At 33.7% G+C, this 18645-nt stretch overlaps 1 protein-coding gene across 2 annotated transcripts in view; it reads left to right on the top strand.

The window, feature by feature from the left end:
- Zbbx (zinc finger B-box domain containing) overlaps window positions 1–18645 on the top strand; it is a 149493-nt gene that overhangs the window by 3441 nt on the left and 127407 nt on the right. For both annotated transcript variants that reach the window (XM_015494322.2, XM_048814366.1), the window contains exons 2-4: window positions 6955–7058; window positions 10128–10235; window positions 12502–12592. In XM_015494322.2, the coding sequence (XP_015349808.1) occupies window positions 6991–7058; window positions 10128–10235; window positions 12502–12592 (267 nt within the window). In that variant the 5' untranslated portion in view covers window positions 6955–6990. The remainder of the gene's footprint in view (window positions 1–6954; window positions 7059–10127; window positions 10236–12501; window positions 12593–18645) is intronic.

Consider the following 18645-nt stretch of genomic DNA (forward strand, 5'->3'; position numbering starts at 1 on the left):
CTCCGAGAAGATCAGGTTCTAAGAAGCACCCAGGCACTGAACCCTAGCAATCTGTCTGCAAGCCGCAGGCGAATGCAGCCTGAAATTACCTGTTCTATGGCTGAATGAGCTGCGGTCAGTCGAAAACAGGGATGGTGATGTCAGCTTTCCAACATGGTGGCTGCTGGCCTCCTCTGTGGTCTGACCGGTGTGGAGAACCGAGATGGACTGCTTCCTTCCCCCGCCTCGAACCCAGAATTCAGCCCTGAGTACGGTGCTTGCACGGCTGGCAGAAACTGCAGCGCTGTATCCCTGCGTCGCTATCTCCTCGTTTCCCAGCGCGCGCTGCAGACTCTAGCCGCGGGGCGATTTGCTGAATAAGCAGTGTTACCCTCCGTGCGACAAACCTCTCGCGTTTGAGTCCCCGTAGCCGATCCTCGTGCAATGGAAATCCTTCCTCCAGGTTCCGGAGCACCCCACTATTGCTGGAAATTCCTAACAAGATAGCCTTTAGCCGTCCTGACTTGTCATACTCCCACACTGTGAAGCAGCACACGGGGGCAATGCACTCCCCTCGCCGCCATCTTCCCTCCCCAGAGATCATTCTTATACAAAGGTGTTCTTAAATCTGGTGGACTTTGGGCATCATTTAAGGTCTTCTGACCTTAAACACCCAATCTTTGAATTATCACATCATTTTTAATTTGAAAGTATTTTAAAATAGCATCTCACCTCTTGAAATCTAAAGTCATTCTTTCTCAGTTGTTCTAGAAGAAACCATCATATAGAGGGTGCATGATTAGTGCCCTGAAATAGTGTTTCATTATCAGGTATCTTGGTTGGCTGAAAGATTGAAAGAAGTTTTAAGTCAATATTACCTTACTTACTTCAGTGCCTGTGCTTGGAGAACATGGCGTATATTTATTTAGCATGTCACGGAAGCACAAGATGTTATGCTAGAGATCATGTATTATCAATATGTTCCTTAAATTATTAAAAGGGTTTAGAAATATATACATGTATAGTTAGAAAGAAGTTACTATTGGATGGAATAAGTGTTAGAGAGTAACATTCTCTTAATAGTTTAAATTAAGCTTTTTAAATTAAATTAATTTTCATTTGATATTTCTTGCTTATATCTCTGATTTCCAAATACTGTGGTAGTAAGTGGCCTAAACATGTTAATCCATCCAAAGGTGTTTGTTGACTAGATACTTTAAAAATACGCCCTGAAATACTTATGGTTTAAGTTTTGTGGCCTAAAATGATCCGAGTTAGAAAAATCTACCAATATAAGGTAAGTTTTTGGTTGTAAAAAGTGGCTCTAAACTTTCTATTCTTCCAGTGGTGTGATGGTAAGTCCTCTGGGACCTGCAGCACCTCTTGCTGAATGCTCTGAGCTTTGAGCTGTACAGATCACCAGAAATGCCTTTTTCTGTGGAGCAGGCCTTGATGCTTGGGTTGCTCCCCAAATGGGAACATGTGTAGAAGGATCATCAAACCATAATGGACAATTTTGGGTCATATTGGATCTATATATGTGGGCAGAAATGGAATTGGGGACAGAAAAATGATGCCATCTAATAAATTAGTTAACCAGAAAAATCTCCAAATCCTACTAACCTTTGCTATTCAATTGTTAGAAAAGGAGAGAGGGGTGGGGAGAGGGAATGAGACGTGGTGAGGTTTGCATAGCAGAATCCACCTATTTCCCTGGCTTCAATGGATGACCAAAGTTTTGTGGTTTGCTCTTCATGCTGCTGACATTGTTATAGCCTTGCTGTCCCAAGAAAGGGGATTGATTCTCTGTTGGTTTTTACCAAAGGAAACAGGCAGAACAGCATGACTCACAATTATAACTGTCCTTCTTTTCTTCATACAAGAAAATTGGCTTATTCAAGTGACTTGATAAAACATTTAATTGAGAAGAAGCCTTACTAATTGCATTCAGTGAAGTGAAAATGCCCCCTGAAGAAGATCATTTATTGGTTAAATTACATTATCAGTGTGGGCTTACTCAGTCCAGCCGAAGCCCATAGAACAGCTGAGGAGATTGTGGGGACAGAGTCGAAAAGAGACCTCTGGAGACCAGTTTCAGAGAACTTGATCCACTTGATTACTGCATAGGCAAGCCTTTTATGCATAGTCTATTACTGGGCCAATTAGCTGAGGACTGTAATAATCCAATGAGCTAGCAACACCCTTAAAACTGGCAACCAATGGATGAAAAGGTCAGCAGCAAAAAGCAGAAGGAAGGGAACATGCTGTGTACCTGAAGGTGGCCAGGTTACCATGGTGATGGGGCTGGGCATAGTCAGTGTGCCAAACCACAAATATCCAGACCTGGTGAGCCCCTCACAAATGCAATATAGGCTGCTTTCTAGCTCATAGGCCCAACATATCAGCAGAGTTTTGAGTCTGAATCATCTCATTCTAATGAGATTTACAGACATTCTTTCATTCTCTGGGTAAACTCAATCACTGGGTATCAGTTTGGCTTGATGCTTAGATATACACATATAACATATAAAATTGAATTGTGTGTTCAATGTGTAAATAAAGTTAGGGCAATTTAAGTTACTTTAATATGACAGGTTAACTGTGAGGATTCTTTTGTTTCATCTTTTTTATGCTAATGATAATATGAGATTTGTGTGTGTGTTTGTGTGTGTGTGTGTGTGAAATTGTCAACTTTAGACAAGAGTCCAGTGCTGGATTTCCTGATTAGGATCAGAAAGGTATAGAGATTCATGTTATTGAGCAGGATCATTCCTGTAGACTTTTTTTTTTTTTAATGATACCTTTTGGGCTGGGGATGTGGCTCAAGCGGTAGGGCACTCGCCTGGCATGCGTGCGGCTTGGGTTTGATCCTCAGCACCACATACAAAAACAAAGATGTGTTCGCCGAAAAAACTAAAAAAAATAAATATTAAAAAATTCTTTCTGTCTCTCTCTCACACACACTCTCTCTTTAAAAAAATAAATGATACCTTTTGTAGCCTTTGTTCAGTGAAAATATACAAAGATATTTCCTACAAACATGATTCCTAAAGGTGAGAGAGTAGAAGAAAGTTCCATTTGAAAATATTGTCACCCTGCTACCAAAAGCCATATAAATCATAATTTTCCTGTAGTGTCTTTGGTTCTTTTTGCCATTTATTTTAGCTTTGAGAGACAAGACATGGTGGCTGAAAAGTTGAGTCTGATTCAGGCGAGTTTCCTAGATGTACCACAATGTTAAAATTGTGTGTGTGGCTTTCCCCTTGATTGTGAGTTCCTTGAGGGAAGACACCATGTTTTATTTGCCAATTTAGCTTCACTACCTTAAGGGAGTCATGAAGGAAGAGCTAAATAAATAATTGGTGATCAAATAATCAAATATGATTCATACTGTAATACAAACACTATTGTTTAAAATATAAAATCATTTTGTGTAATTTAGTTGTGGAATTATCTTTATAGAATATTTTTTTTCAGAAATTTCTCCAAGGAGGCAAAAATCTACCTGTTTAGATTTGATTTTTGTAGTCCAAATAATTTGTAGCTGTATTTAAATGAAAAAAGTAGTTGCTTCTGCTACACAATCATTTTTATTTTTATTCTTACTTAATTTTCCTTGTCAGCATTATATTTAAATTGATATGTAATATTTGTACATATTTAGAGGGTACAATATGATCACTTGACACATGTATACAATGCAGGGTAATTAGCATTTCTGCCTCCTCAAATGCTTACCATTTCTATGTGTTGCAAACCTTCAGACTCTTCTAGTTATTTTGAAATTTAATTGTTTTAGACTATGGTTATCCTACTGTGCTAGAGAATACTAAATCTAATTCCTCCTATCTATCTGTTTTGCTATCTTTCTCCTTTCTTCTTCCTTTTCCCCTTCCTAGTCTCTAGTGGCCACTATTCTACTCATTTCTTCTACGAGATCAAAATTTTTTAGCTATTACCAATGGGTGAGAACATGTGGGATTTGCCTTTCTGTGCCTGGCTTGTTTCACTTACCATAGTATTGTTCAGTTCTATCCACATTCCCACAAATGCTACAATTTATTCTTCTATGACTAATATTCTATTGTACATTCCATATATACATAATTTTTAATTATACATTCATCAATCAATGGATAACCTGGTTGATTACTTGTCTTGGCTATTGTGAATTGCATTGCCAAAAATATGGGAGTGCAGGTATCTTTTTAATGTGATAAATAATGTGATAATTTTATATCTTTTGATTATATACCCAGTAGTGGACTTTTTGGATCCTATGATAGTTCTATTATTAGGCTTTTGAGGAACCTTTGTACTGTTATCCTACCAACCATATAGAGAAGTTCCTCTTTCTCTACATCTTTGCCAGCATTAGGTATATTTTGGATTGTTGATTACAGCCATTCTAAATGGGGTGAGAGGATATCACATTTTGGCTTTGATTTGTATTTCCCTGATGATTAGTTATATTTAATATTATTTATGTTAACATGTATAATTCTATATTTCTATGGAATATTATGTAATATTTTGATACATTTATATATTATATAATGTTCTAATCAGGGAAAACATATCTATCTACTCAACATTTACAATTTCTTTTTTCTATGGGGGTGGTACTGGGGATTGAACTGAGAGGTACTCAACCACAGAGCCATATCCCCAGCCCTATTTTGTATTTTACCTAGAGTCAGAGTCTCACTGAGTTGCTTAGAGCCTTGCTTTTGCTGAGGCTGGCTTTGAATTCTTGATCCTCCTCCTCAGCCTCCTGAGCCACTGGAATACAGGTGTGTGCCATGGCTCCTGGCCACTTACAATTTCTTTGTGTTGTAAACATTCAAAGTTCTCTAGATTTTTTCAAAATATACTATTATCTAGAATCATTGGATATTTCAATAGAGCAATGGAACTTATTTCTCCTAACTACCACTTGGTACTCATTGATTAACCTTTCTTCATTCCTCTGTCTGCCTTCCCAGCCACTGATAACCACTTGACTCCAAAATGAGTATTTTTTCATATACATGTTGGCAATTTGTATGGCTTCCTGTGAAAAGTGCATGTTAAAATCATTTGCCCATTTTTAAAATCAGATTGTTTATTTTTTTGTGGTTGAGTTGTTAATTTCCTTATATATTATGAATATTAGTCCCTTCTTGGAGGCAAATTTCACAAGTATTTTATCAAGTTTTTTGGTTTCAATGAAGACAACAGAATGGATTTCATGTTTGCTCTGTGTATAATAGATTCTGCAGAGAGTTTTAGGAGGCATTCCAAAAGTGTTTTGATCAGTTGTTGTACCATTGAAATTGTGAGGTATGCTTCCAAAAGAAAAGAAAAAAAATTGAAAAACTAATCATTTTATTGTATAGACTTCCATTGGTTGTTCAAATTTTGGTCTTGTCTTTCATATTTCTTGCAGCAGTTTCTAGACATATCTTCTGGTTTTTCCTCTAAAAATAGTCACTGATTCTTATTAATTTCAACATAAATTCCAAAAGATTGAACTTGACATTTTTAAAGTCACCAATTATTGAGCCTCAGCCTCTTCGTAAGCCTATATTTACTTTTACCCTCCATGTACCTTGTACATCAACTAAATTAAACTAGTCATTAGTCTCCTCTTAGTAGCTATTTTCCCCTCAATATGGAATATTTATCTAATCCATATTATCACCTATAAGAACCTTTTCTTTCAAGTTTTGTAGAGATGCTAACCAGCTTGAATTCTCTTCCTCTTACTTATTATATCATTACATCTATAAATTTTAAGGCCTTTATAATTTCTATCCTGTTTTATGGCTTTTTTACACAAGTATCATACGTCCTATTTGACTCTAAGCCGTTTAAGCCCAGAAAACAAATCTCCTTGGTTCTTGACTTCTCCGTGCCTTTTAGAATGGAGCCTTACATTATAACAGCCTTAATAAACATTTTTTTAGGGTTCTGGACACATAGGAACTTATATTTAAACTGACAACATCACAGGATTTGGGCACTTAAGATTATGACCACTGTGATATTTCTTTAAAAGCTTTTGGAATGTAGAAATGTATTTATATAAAATGTAATAGTTGTGCATGTGATACCATAATTTGCAATACAGAGTAAATTACTATAGAAGCATGAATAATTTGGAACTCAGGGTGTTCTGAATAATTTAATTTTCTGGTTAGCTTAGAGTTAAGCAGAAAATCCTTTTTATTTCATTTCTTCTTGAAAAATTCTTTTTGAAATATGCTAATTTCAGATCTTAGCCAAAGAGCATCATTAAAATTTTCTTTGATTAATGAGGATACTAGAATGCCTTTGGGTAATTATTACATACCTTAATTTTTCATTTTACATTGCTATATAAGTAAAAAAACAGGTTTTTTTTGCTTTGGATTGTATCTTAAAAGTTCTTTTCATTTTACATTATACAGAAGCTCTTTGCGTATTATTTTTGAATGGGAACAAATATCTCCTATACATTCATGTGTTGTGTAACAGTGGGGATATGTCTTCGGTAATAGCACATTAGGTGATTTTGTCATGTGGAAACATAATAGAGTGTACTTAGAGTAAGATGACTATGATGCAAATAGGTAATATAAAATTAAGGGACTATCTTATATATGTGGTCTATCATTGACTGAAATGTTATGAGGCACATGACAGTAGATACTTTCACCCTTTATTCATAGAAGGATCCAGGATATGTGCTTTAGCTTAATTTTTAGTTGAATATTTCCCATCTTTTGTTATATATAAATATTGATGAAATATCAGTTTCATTAGATGTGCAATATACTTATATAATGTGTAATGTATTTAACCTATGATAATTTTTTCTGTTAACCCTTTTTAGCCTTTTTCCTCACAATTATTTCTGTTTTTAAAGTTTTCCTTAATTATATGTAGTTTTGAATTTGTAGTTTATACTGCTTTTCCTCTGGCATAATTCTTTTGTCTTTTTTTATTTTTCAGAAGTTTTCACAACTAGAATAATTTAAAATAATAATCATGAACACCAAAGATTTTGTAGTTATTCCATGGGGAAAGCCTGGAAATTCTGTAAAGCTAAAATACAAGTAAGTACATATATATTTATTTCTTAGATAGAAATAGTTGTTAGTTTTTTGTGTATTTTAATTTAAACTCAAATTTTGTTTTTATCTACAGAGAATAGGTTTTAACTATTATAAATCTATAATAGTTTTAAAAACACAGACTGTGTATTCCACAAGAATCAAAGTGAAAGGTATAAATAAAGTTTGGGCTCATTAGCCATTGAAGCATTTAACAGAAAATTTAAAAAAATTGTAACCCTTATTTAAAAGTTAAAAACAATCATTATGAAATAGAAGGAGAAACTTCAAATAGGAGACTATTAATATTGGAGACTTTAAACAGAGAACAGAAAGCACTTGTCTTAGCTCTCTAAATGATTTTTGGTTGACTGCATCTTCCCAGAAAGAGTACTGTCTGTCCAAGATTGACATGCATATGCCTATAGCAAGAGCCACACAATTCTAGGTATCTTGGGAATTTCAGGACATTTTAGGGGTATAGGAAGGATCAACACATTAGTTCCCTTTGAGGTCCCTAGAGTTACTGGAAATCTTCAGGGACTTCCTCTCAAATATCACTTAGAGCCAATTAGCCTGACCTGGAGACAGAATGCCAATTTTTAATCTTGATTTCTGAGTCCTCTGATTCAGATTAATTGTTCTGTGGTTATTCCATGTCTTTAGAGTTTTCATAATGTTCTCTTCATATTTAAGATACTGGTTGTAAAAGCATTGTGGAAAGTGATACACAAATATATGGCATTATCATTATTATATATTACCTTCTTTGTTGGTGGTAACGGGGGCCATCTAATTACTAGTTCTCCTTTTTTTAAAAAAAATATTTTAGTGATATGTTTCAATTCTATGTGTCCATATCTGTAAATATTCATAAAACTGATATTTATTAAGTACATGTTATACACACTGTACTGCATAGTTAATATAAAAAGAAGTCAGTCTTTGCCCTCAAATAGAGTGCAGAGGATACAAAGAAGTAAAATTACATTGACAATATAGTATGAAGCATAGTATGCTAAATAAACACTGAGAGAACATGGGCCTAGATTCTGGGGCAAGGAGATATCAAACTTTTGTCTGAGAGATGTGGCTTGTTGGGTAGCTATTTGATGAAATTTGTAGAGGTACATATACTATATAGTTTTGGGACTTTTCAGACATATTAGATTGGCTGAGGTTTATAGACAATCCAAGTCGGAGTGAAGGGCAAGATCTAGATAATGACTAACTTGTAAGCCAAAATGAGGAGATTTTTCTCTCCACTACCCTACTCCATCAGATTAGCATAACCTTTCTACTATCTGGATTACTGAAATAGCCTCTTAACTGGCTATTTTGCTTCTGGCCTTGCTCCTTCTTTTTTTTTAAATTTAATTTGAAATTCTTATATTTATTTTTTTAATGTAAATTTTTAAAATTTACATATGACAACAGAACGCATTACAATTATTGTTACATATATAGACACAATTTTTCATATCTCTGGTTGTATACATAGTATATTCACACCAATTTGGCACCTTCTAACTGATAGTCCATGATACAGTCAGAGTGATCTTTCTAAATAAATGCAAGTCTGATCAGCTCTATTAAGATCCCTTAATGATCCTCATTGTATCTATAATACAAATCCCAATTCCTCTTTGCTTACAAGGTACTTTATTATCTGAACACTTTTCATTTCAGCAGGTCCATTTCTTGCCACTTTTCTAAGCCTATACTTAATTCCTGGTCAGAAGGAACTTTTAGTTCCTTGACTTACATATTACCTATATTTGTACTCTACCTTCTTCCTGGACCACTGCTCTCACTCCCTTCCTTTAACTGGCTCAGTTCTTTCTTCCTTTATGTCTCAGCTTACACCAGGAAGTGTTTCTGCTGTCCAGGGCTGGGCACATGACCTTTCTGTGTGCTTAGGCAACCCACTGTTCTTTCCTGATGAGAGCACCATCACACTATATCACAATAACTCATACTTGGCTGGATTCTCTTCCATTCAGGAAACTTTATCATGTCTTATCTCCTTTCACCTATCTCAGTGCTTGTGTTTAGTAGAAGCTGAATATCTCCTTCTGAAATAGATATAATGAAAACAAAGACTTTACCTCTATATTGGCCAGTTTCTCTTAACTCTCTGGACAGACTATTCCTCCCATCATTTTTCAGATATCTCCCTGGATTGTGTCAACTTGGGGAAATGCAGTTGACACACTTGTTCTTTGGTGATGGCTTACCACCTTTATAAATGAGTTCCTTTCTCTGATTTCCATTATTTTTTGCTTTGGTTCCATGCTATAATGTGCATGTTTGCCCTCACCACTTGAATTGAGAACACAAATGTAATTATGAAGGGATTTAAATTCATGATAGATAATAAAAGCTAGAGAATTAGGTTGGCTTCTTATCTGTAAAAGAGAGTCAATGACTACTGCTGATAGGGATCTAAAATTGGGAAGTGAGGAAAATGACTTATATTGAAAGCTTGATGAGCTTCAAGTAGTATTATTAAAATTTCTTGCATGACAATATCCTGTTCAAAACCTTAATAGAGGCTTCTTCTTAAGAAATCCCAAATCTACTCTGCTGTTATTCTCCTAAACATGATGTAAAGGTAGAAATTTATCTAAGTTTCCAATCTGTCAGTTCAGCACAAGTGTATATTTTCCCTAGGTGGAATAAATAACAGTTTTAACCTACTTGAATTCAACTAGAAGAAAGTGAGCATGGAAATTAGAAAATACTTTTCTGTTCATGTGCAATAGATATTTGAATATATAAAGCCATGATTCATACATAAAGTGAATCATGATTTTAAATTTCTAGCAATGTAATAGAAAAAGCAAAGTGTTAAAGAGATACCTTGTTTAAGGAGAATATTAATGAATGTCAAATGCTAACTTTATAAAGATCATGTTTCAAGAAGTCTAAAGGAATTAGTTGAATTATTTCATCCTTTTTAACTATTAAACCTCTTAACTTAAGAGCAAAAGATCATATGAAATTATTTTGTCTGGAGTTTTACTTATTTACTTCAATTGAATATTCTATATATAAATCTCATATTTTCAGAAATGTTCAAGAACTTCGAATGGAGAAAGTACAGTTAGAATTGGAGAACCAAGAAATGGAAAAGAAATTACAAGAATTCCAATCAACAAGGAAAAAAGAAGAGACAAAGTGGGTGAAAATTTTAGAGAATTTTAGAGGATTAAACTCAGTTATGTAAAGAACTATTTTACAGTGTTATGCTCCAATAAAAATGTTTAGTGGATGGATATTTTCTGATTTTTCCTCATAAGGAATATTAAATTCCCTCTACTTTTTGTTTCTGTGCAATTTATATGAGGAACATCGCTTTTTGAATTACCATGATTTTGTTTCTTCTGAACTTCATTTGGTCTTATCCTTTCATATTTTCCTTTGGATATCACACTCCTCAGTAACTTTTGGTCTGAAATGGTTAGGGCAGCAACGGAAACTTTGACCTTTGCTCTCAGAAGATTGGTATTAACAATTCATGAAGATCAGTTTATTTTTAAGGCCATGTTTATTTATGAAAAAAATGGGGGGCAGGAGTTTGCATGAGCATCTGTTAGAATCATTTAAACCCACAGGTATGTCTTAAATGTCTTCAGCCAATTCTAGTAAGCTGATAGTTTATTAATAAGAACTCTCTAATATAGTGTTTATATGTATGTATTACTTTAACTGAGACTATTATTTCATTGTAAAAATAATAAATAAAGATGATAAGGGTCAGAGCTGATAGCTGTGTGATGGAAACAATTTTCTTAGCTTGAGGCTGAATCCCTGTGCATTTTTCTCATACCAATTTAATGATTAAAAAATTTTCCCCCAAATTATTTTCTTTGTACTTACACAAGTGGATTGACTTTCCAGTATTAAGTGATCATAAGTGCTGCCGTGGATATATTTCAATATATATTTTTCTTACATGCAAGGGCATCTATGGGATAAATTCCTATCCCTGTCATTTGAGCTCAGTGTAGACAGGTGCTGAGAGATTGTTTTCAAAATACTCTTCAACAATTTATAACCATCTTCTAAAGAATATGAGGGTTTATATTTCCTGTGTCTTTGCTGTTATGAAATATTATCAAACATTTTATACATTAAATTTACTTTTGCTTGGTCATCAAAATGATGACCATTGAATGCCTACAATGTACCTTCTGAAAGTATTGTTTTTAGAGTCCACCTCTGAGCTGCACTCATGACACACATACATGCTGTAAAAACCAAAGCATTGGTCAAATCCAGGCATCACATACTGTCTGTCATCCAGATGACAGTGTTTATTATGTGTTTCACTATTTCCTCTTTATGATCATTTTTAACCTCCATAAATTTCTACTTAATTTGGACTTCTTAATGGATCATGGTATTCATCTGGGAATTGGAATCCCTGGAATCAGTCTCCAAGAATGAGTTTTTCTTAGCTGTGGAAACTTTTTTGGATGATTTTTTAAAAAGGTTCTAAAGCTTGACTCAGGTTTTGGAATGCGTACACTCTTTTTCTTTTTTAAAGAGAGAGAGAGAGAGAAAGAGAGAGAGAGAGAGAGAGAGAGAGAGAGAGAATGAATGAGAATGAATCTTTTTTTTTTTTTTTGTAGATGGACACAACATAATGCCTTTATTTTTTATGTGGTTCTGAGAATCGAACCCTGGTCCTGCCCATGCTAAGCGAGTGCTGAGCCACAACCCCAGCCTGTTTACACTCTTTTCTAAGGTTATACAGATAATAAATATCATGGCTAGAGTGAGAACATATCACCCTCTGGTCAGGAAGATTCAAACTACTGTTCTTCTGTTTCTCTTTATTATTTGTTACCTGTGTGAAGTTAGGCAAAGTGTTATATCATTATATTTTAAATAATAATTAGACTCCCTGTCCTGGTAATTTTGATAAATTTTCATGAGGCACAACTAATAATACTTGGAAAAATTGTAAAACTAAAATTTGTCTTAGCAATCTCTGTCACCTTACAATGTGGGAGCTCATTTTAAGTCTTAATGAGAAATTCACAATTTATTAGATCTGCTGAGTATATGTGAGTCTTGTTTTGCTTCCTTTTCGTATTTATATTTGTGGATGCTTAGTTTTTAAAACTGCATGACAATCTGTAAAGCTTCCTATAAACCAGTAAAATTATCTTTTGTCATTGTAAATGTCAAAAAATGAAATTCTTCAGCTCTGTTTAGACATTTCACATCTCCACAAAAGTCACAGTATAATAGAGCTATATTTTAAAATTAGTGAGGATATTGGGCCATTATTGATATTTCATTTTCATTTTGTAGTGGTTTTTTACATGTTAACAGATGAATTTCTATTTCCTGAAACAGTAAATATATATTTGTTTTCATTAAAAGGAGAAATGTTTTTAGTAATTACATTTTGTCTTGTTTATATATATTGAAGGTCAAGTGGATATCATTGGAAATCTGGAAAAGTGAGCAAATTGGGTTATCAATCACCTGTGATGTCACAAAATAAGGGAAATGCCATTAAGGTAAGACGATACTATTGGATTCTCAGGCAATTTGCTAGGCAAGAAGAAATAACTTATTATTTTAGTTTAAGAATATGAGGGTTTATATTCTATTTTATTCTAAGAGTTTGCATTCTATTCTTTACTCAGGCATCCAGTATTGTTGTTTTATCAATTTTTCTAATATTAGATTTTGATTCATGGAAAGTATGCAACTTTCAGCATTTAGATATATTTTGTTTTTAATGTAGACATTGATTTTCAAAAATTTACCTTAAAGTGTATATTTCCATTCCAAATTTCTCTAAATTCCAAACAAAATTTTTTCATTCTGTTCAGGTTCAGCTTAAAGTATGTGGAATACAGTCATGTAGTTCTATATCAAGGTGAAAGTTAATGTTATTTGATATAACGAATGATAAACTTTATTCTTGCCATTAGATCATTTCATATTAGTTTACTGATTTATACTTAAATAATAATTATTCTTATATAATTAATGCCATGCATGAAGATACCCAAGAAAAAAATGTGTTTCAGTGTCATAGCTACAGATTTGCTTTATCTTTACTGTGTGTTGTAAAATATATCATTGCACTATGTTGCAGATTAAAACCAGGCAAGTGTGCTTATATAAAAAAAATAGCTTTGTTTGTGGATTCTTTAGTACAAGGCTCATGACTTTGTAAGTTTTAACTTGTACAACTTTTTATTTTTTATGTACCAATCATTAAACTTTCATTGGGTCACTTGGCATCTACAAACATCTTACTCAGTACCTCTAAACTTTTCGACTTCAAAAAAGCGTTTGATTCTATAATGTCACTATCTTAGTGAGATATGCTTCTTTATTTTGCGGGGGGACAGTCAAAGGTGTATAATATACTTGTAATGTTTCATTATCTTTCTGACGTGTTTTTATTTCAGATGATATTGTAAATATAATATTTAAAAATGCTGACTATGATAACTGAATGTGATTATTGACTTAGTTATTTATTAGCATTTATGAAATGCTTTTTGGTCTTATAGTTCATCTTTGTTCTCAAGGATGTCCTTATGTAATATAAAAGATGAAGTGTGTTAAAAATATTTATAGTAAAAATCAATATGTAACTTTTGTATAATCATTTAGTATATGGACACTGTATGCATGAAAAATAATAGCTTAGTGCTAGAAATATTTGAAGGTTTACTATATTTGTAAGGAAAATTATGAATAATTTATAATTTTTGTTCTCAAAAACATTATAATTAAGGAGAGTGAGAGCATAGAGGGCTGGGGTTTTGCGGAAGGAGAGCTTAGAACAAGACTGGGCAGGAGATAGGAAGCCTTGAGAATTGTTGAGAATTGTTGGTGTTTTACTTGGCGGATGGAATTTCCTATTTTCTGACAGTTTTTGAATAGGAGGATAACAAGATTAAGGCAATGATTTATGATGGTTGATCATGTTCAAGTATCCAGTGTGTTTGGAGTTAATAGTGCATACAGCAACTAGTCTCTTAAGTGTTTTAGCATGTAGCACATGAGATAAGAATATATCTTACACATGTACTTCTATTGATTCACATACATAAACACTTACCAACATCATATTAATTATAAAACAAAATATGGAAATTAGTCAAGGGTAAGATAAATATAAATAGATGTGTCTTTTATACTTCCTATTTTTTCTGAGATCTCTTGGTCATGCAAGATCACTTGGCTCTGCTACTAATCATCCTCAAACTATTCCATGAAATAGAAAAGGAGGGAACCCTTTCAAACTTATTCTATGAGGCTAATATTACTCTGATAACAAACCAGACAAAGACACATCAAGAAAACTTCATATTAATATCCCTGGTGAATATAGATGCAAAAAATTCTCAATAAAATACTGACAAATTGCATACAAAACACATTAAAAAGATACTGCACCATAATCAAGTGGAGTTCATCCCAGGGATGCAAGGTGGATTCAACATATGGAAATTGATAAATGTAATTCATCACATAAATAGACTTGAAGACAATAATCACATGATTATCTCAATAGAAGCAGAAAATTACTTTACAAAATACAGCACCCATTCATGTTCAAAACACTAGAAAAACTAGGGATAGTGGGAATATACCTCAATATTGTAAAAGCTATATACGTTAAACTCAAGGCCAACATTCTAAATGGAGAAAACTGAAAGAATTTCCTTTAAAAATGGAAACAAGTAACAAACCTTCTGTTACTGTTTCTATTCAACATAGTCCTTGAAATTCTATCCAGAGCAATTAGACAGAAGAAATTAAAGGGATACAAGTAGGAAAGGAGGAGCTCAAACTATCTCTGTTTGCCAAGGATATGCATATATATATATATATATATATATATATATATATATATATATGACTCAAAAAAAAAAAAAACCCAAAATACTCCACCAAAAAACTTCTAGAACTTATAAATGAATTCAGCAAAGTATCAGGATATGAAAATTACACCTGTAAATCAATTGTGTTCAGAAATTAGGGATATTATTTTATTCACAATACACTAAAACAAACAACAAACAAAAAACACTTGGGAACCAATCGAACAAAAGAGGTGTTAATTTTCTACACTGAAAACTACAGAACACTAAAGAAAGTAACTGAATAAAACTTTAAAAGATGAGAAAGTCTCCCATGTTTTTAATAGATAGAATTAATATTGTCAAAATGGCCGTATTACCAAAAGTGCTATTCAGATTTAATGCAATTCCTACTAAAATTCCTATTACATATTCCTATTACAGAGCGGTAGAAAAAGCAGTCATGAAATTCATTTGGAAAAATAAGAGGCCCAGAATAGCCAAAGAAATCCTTAATGAGAAAAAAAAATGAATCAGGGGCATCACCTACCAGACCTTTAATTTTACTACAGAGCTATAGTAACAAAAACAGGATGGTATTGGCACCAAAATAGACATGAAGACCAATGGAATAACATAGAAGACACAGAGACAAACCCACATAAATACTGTTATCTTATATAGACAAAGGCATCACAAACATACGTTGGAGAAAAAAAGATAGGCTCTTCGACAAATGTTGCTGGTAAAACTGGAAATCCACATGTAGTAGAATGAAATTTAACCCCTCTCACCCTGCAAAAAACTCAACTCAAAGTAGATTAAGGACCTAAGTATTAGACCAGAATCCCTGTTAGAGGAAAATGTAGGCCTAACTCTCCAACATGTTGGCTTAGGAGCCGACTTCCTTAGTAAGACTCCTAACGTGTAAGAGTATAATGAAAAATCAATAAATGGGATGGTATCAAACTAAAAAGATTCTTCACAGCAAAGGAAACAATCAAACACGTAAAGAGAGAGCCTACAGAATGGGGGAAAATCTCTGTCATTCACACCTTCAATAAGGTATTAATTTCCAGGACAGAAAGAACTAAAAAAGCTTAACACTAAAAAAACCAAGTAAGCCAATCAATAAATGGGCAAAGGAACCAGACACTTCTAAAAAGAAGAAATATGAATGGTCAACAGATATATGAAAAAAAAAATCTCTAGTAATTAGAGAAATTCAAATTAAAATCACACTGAAATTTTACCTTGCTCTAATCAGAATTGTAATTAATCAAGAATATAAGTAACAATAAATGTTGGTGAGTATGTGGGGAAAATATACACTTATACATTGCTGGTAGAGCTACAAATTGGTGCATTTACTCTGTAATACAATATGCAGATTCCTCAAAAACTAGGAACAAAACCATCATTTGACCCAGTTATACCATTCATTGGCATATGTCTAAAGGAGTTAAAGTCAGCAAATTACAGTGATGCAGCCACATCAATGTTTGTGGCAGTGCAATTTGCAATAGTTAAGCTATGGAGCCAACCTAGAAGCCCATCAACAGATGAATGGATAAAAAAAAATGTGCTATATCTACACAATGGAATATTACTCAGCCATAAAGAAGAATGACTTTATGACATTTGCAGGTCAATGGATGGATCTGGAAACTATCATGCTAAGGTAAATAAGCCAATTCCAAAAAAATTAAAGGTTGAATGTTTTCTCTGACATGTGGATGCTAAACCCCCAACAAGAGGGAGGAGAAGAACAGAAGTTCATTGGATTAGACCAAGAAGAATAAAGGGAAGGGAGGCAGGAATGGGAAAGACAGTGGAATAAATTTGATTCAACTTTACTGTGTATATATATATATGAATATACCACAATGAATCTCAACATCATGTACATATACAAAAATGTGATCCTAATTAGAATAAGATATATGCCATGCTTCTATAAATATATTCAAATAGATTCTACTGTTATATATAATTAAAAAGAACAAATAAAAATTAACAAAATTAAAAAATTTAAATGTGAGGTATCCCCCAAAAGCTCATGTATAAAACAATGCAAGAAGGTTTACAGATGAAATTATTGGGTTATGAGATTATTAACATAATCAGTGAATTCATCCCCTGACAGGGATTAATTGAGTGGTAACTATATGCAGGTAGTTTGTGGCTGGAAAAACTGGGTCCCTGGGAGTGGGGCTATGGGGTTTATGTTTTGTCCTGGGAAGGAGAATGCTCCCTTCCCCGCCACCACTTGTTCTTCCTAGTGTAATGACTTGCACTGCTTTCCTCCACCACGTTCTTCCACCGTGATGTTCTGCCTCACCTTAAGCTGTAAGGAATGGAGCCAGCTGTCTATGGACTGTGACCTCTGAAACTATGAGCGTCCAAATAAACTTTCCTCCTAAAATTGTTGCTGTCAGGTCTTTTAATCACAGCAGTGAAAAAGCTGACTAAACACTATCTGGAAGTTATTCAAAGAATCTGGAAATCAGATGAAAGGTGTATGAATTAGAATGGAAGCAGAAGAACTATAAAGGGAAATATTGAACCAAAAATCAGTAAGAAGTCAAACATAATTAATGTCACAATCAGGATTTAGTAGGAGATAGCATAAAGAGGGGAAGAAAAAGTCTGGACTAAAATTTTAGAAGCTTGTTTGAATTTTCATGTGATAGTTGAAGCTGGGGGAGTGATTGTGTCCCAAAGAATTTGTATAAACCAAAGAGGTGGGATGAATAAAGATCAAAGAAAACAGGTATGCAGCATATGGTGGCAAAAACCTTAATGTTGTACTAAATATGTTTATAAGTCAATAGTTAAGCTGCTTTTCCTTTTTAGAGTCTCATTAAGTACTTATATAATAGCAGTTTATTATTCTCATGCCACAGAGGAAGTAACTTAACTTCAAAGAAGTGAAATAACTTGCTCAATGTCAAGCGTCAGTGTTAAGATTTGCATTGCCAGTTCTTAGGCTTGTTCTAAAACAATTTACCAGCATCCTGGTGAAGAAGGCCAGAGAAGAAAAAGAAAGGCAGGAGCAGAATCTTAGTAGTACAATTTCACAGAAGACTAAAGTGAACGAGCGCATTTTTAGAAAATATGTAGATATCAATATTGTCTACTTAGTAGTGAAAACCAAAAAACACTGCAGAGTACCGACTTTGACCAATATTTCTCAAGGGGGCAATTTTGCCTTCCTGGAGAGACTTGGCAATGACTGAAGACATTTTCAGATGTTACCATGTTACATTTTTTTGCTAATGTAGGTAGTTAGTACAAGCCAGGGGTGTTTCAGAACATCCTACAATGAACTAATGAACTGCCCAGTCCCCAGAACAAAAAAAAATCATTTGTCCTAAAATGTCAGTGGTGCTGGGGTTGAGAAATCTTGTATTAAACTCTATAGATTAAAATTCTGATTCGGATCATTGGCTCTGTGATCTCAGGCAGGTCATTTAATCTTATATACCTCTGTTACCACATTCATAAACATGCCACATTTGTAACTACTTCACAGAGCTTAGAGCAGTTTGTGAGGTGATGTATGTGAAATCATTTTGTGATATTACTTAGAAATCAAACTAAATGTCTATTTATGGAAAATGAAAATTTTCAAAATGTGAATTTAATGATTAAGTCATTACTGGATGTGAAAGTAGACTTCAAGTAGTTGAAAAAGTGTGGGAGGCAGTGAATAAAAACTTGTTATGCTGAACATGAGAGCA

Source organism: Marmota marmota, unplaced genomic scaffold (assembly GCF_001458135.2).
Source record: "Marmota marmota marmota unplaced genomic scaffold, marMar, whole genome shotgun sequence".
Lineage (NCBI taxonomy): Eukaryota > Metazoa > Chordata > Mammalia > Rodentia > Sciuridae > Marmota > Marmota marmota.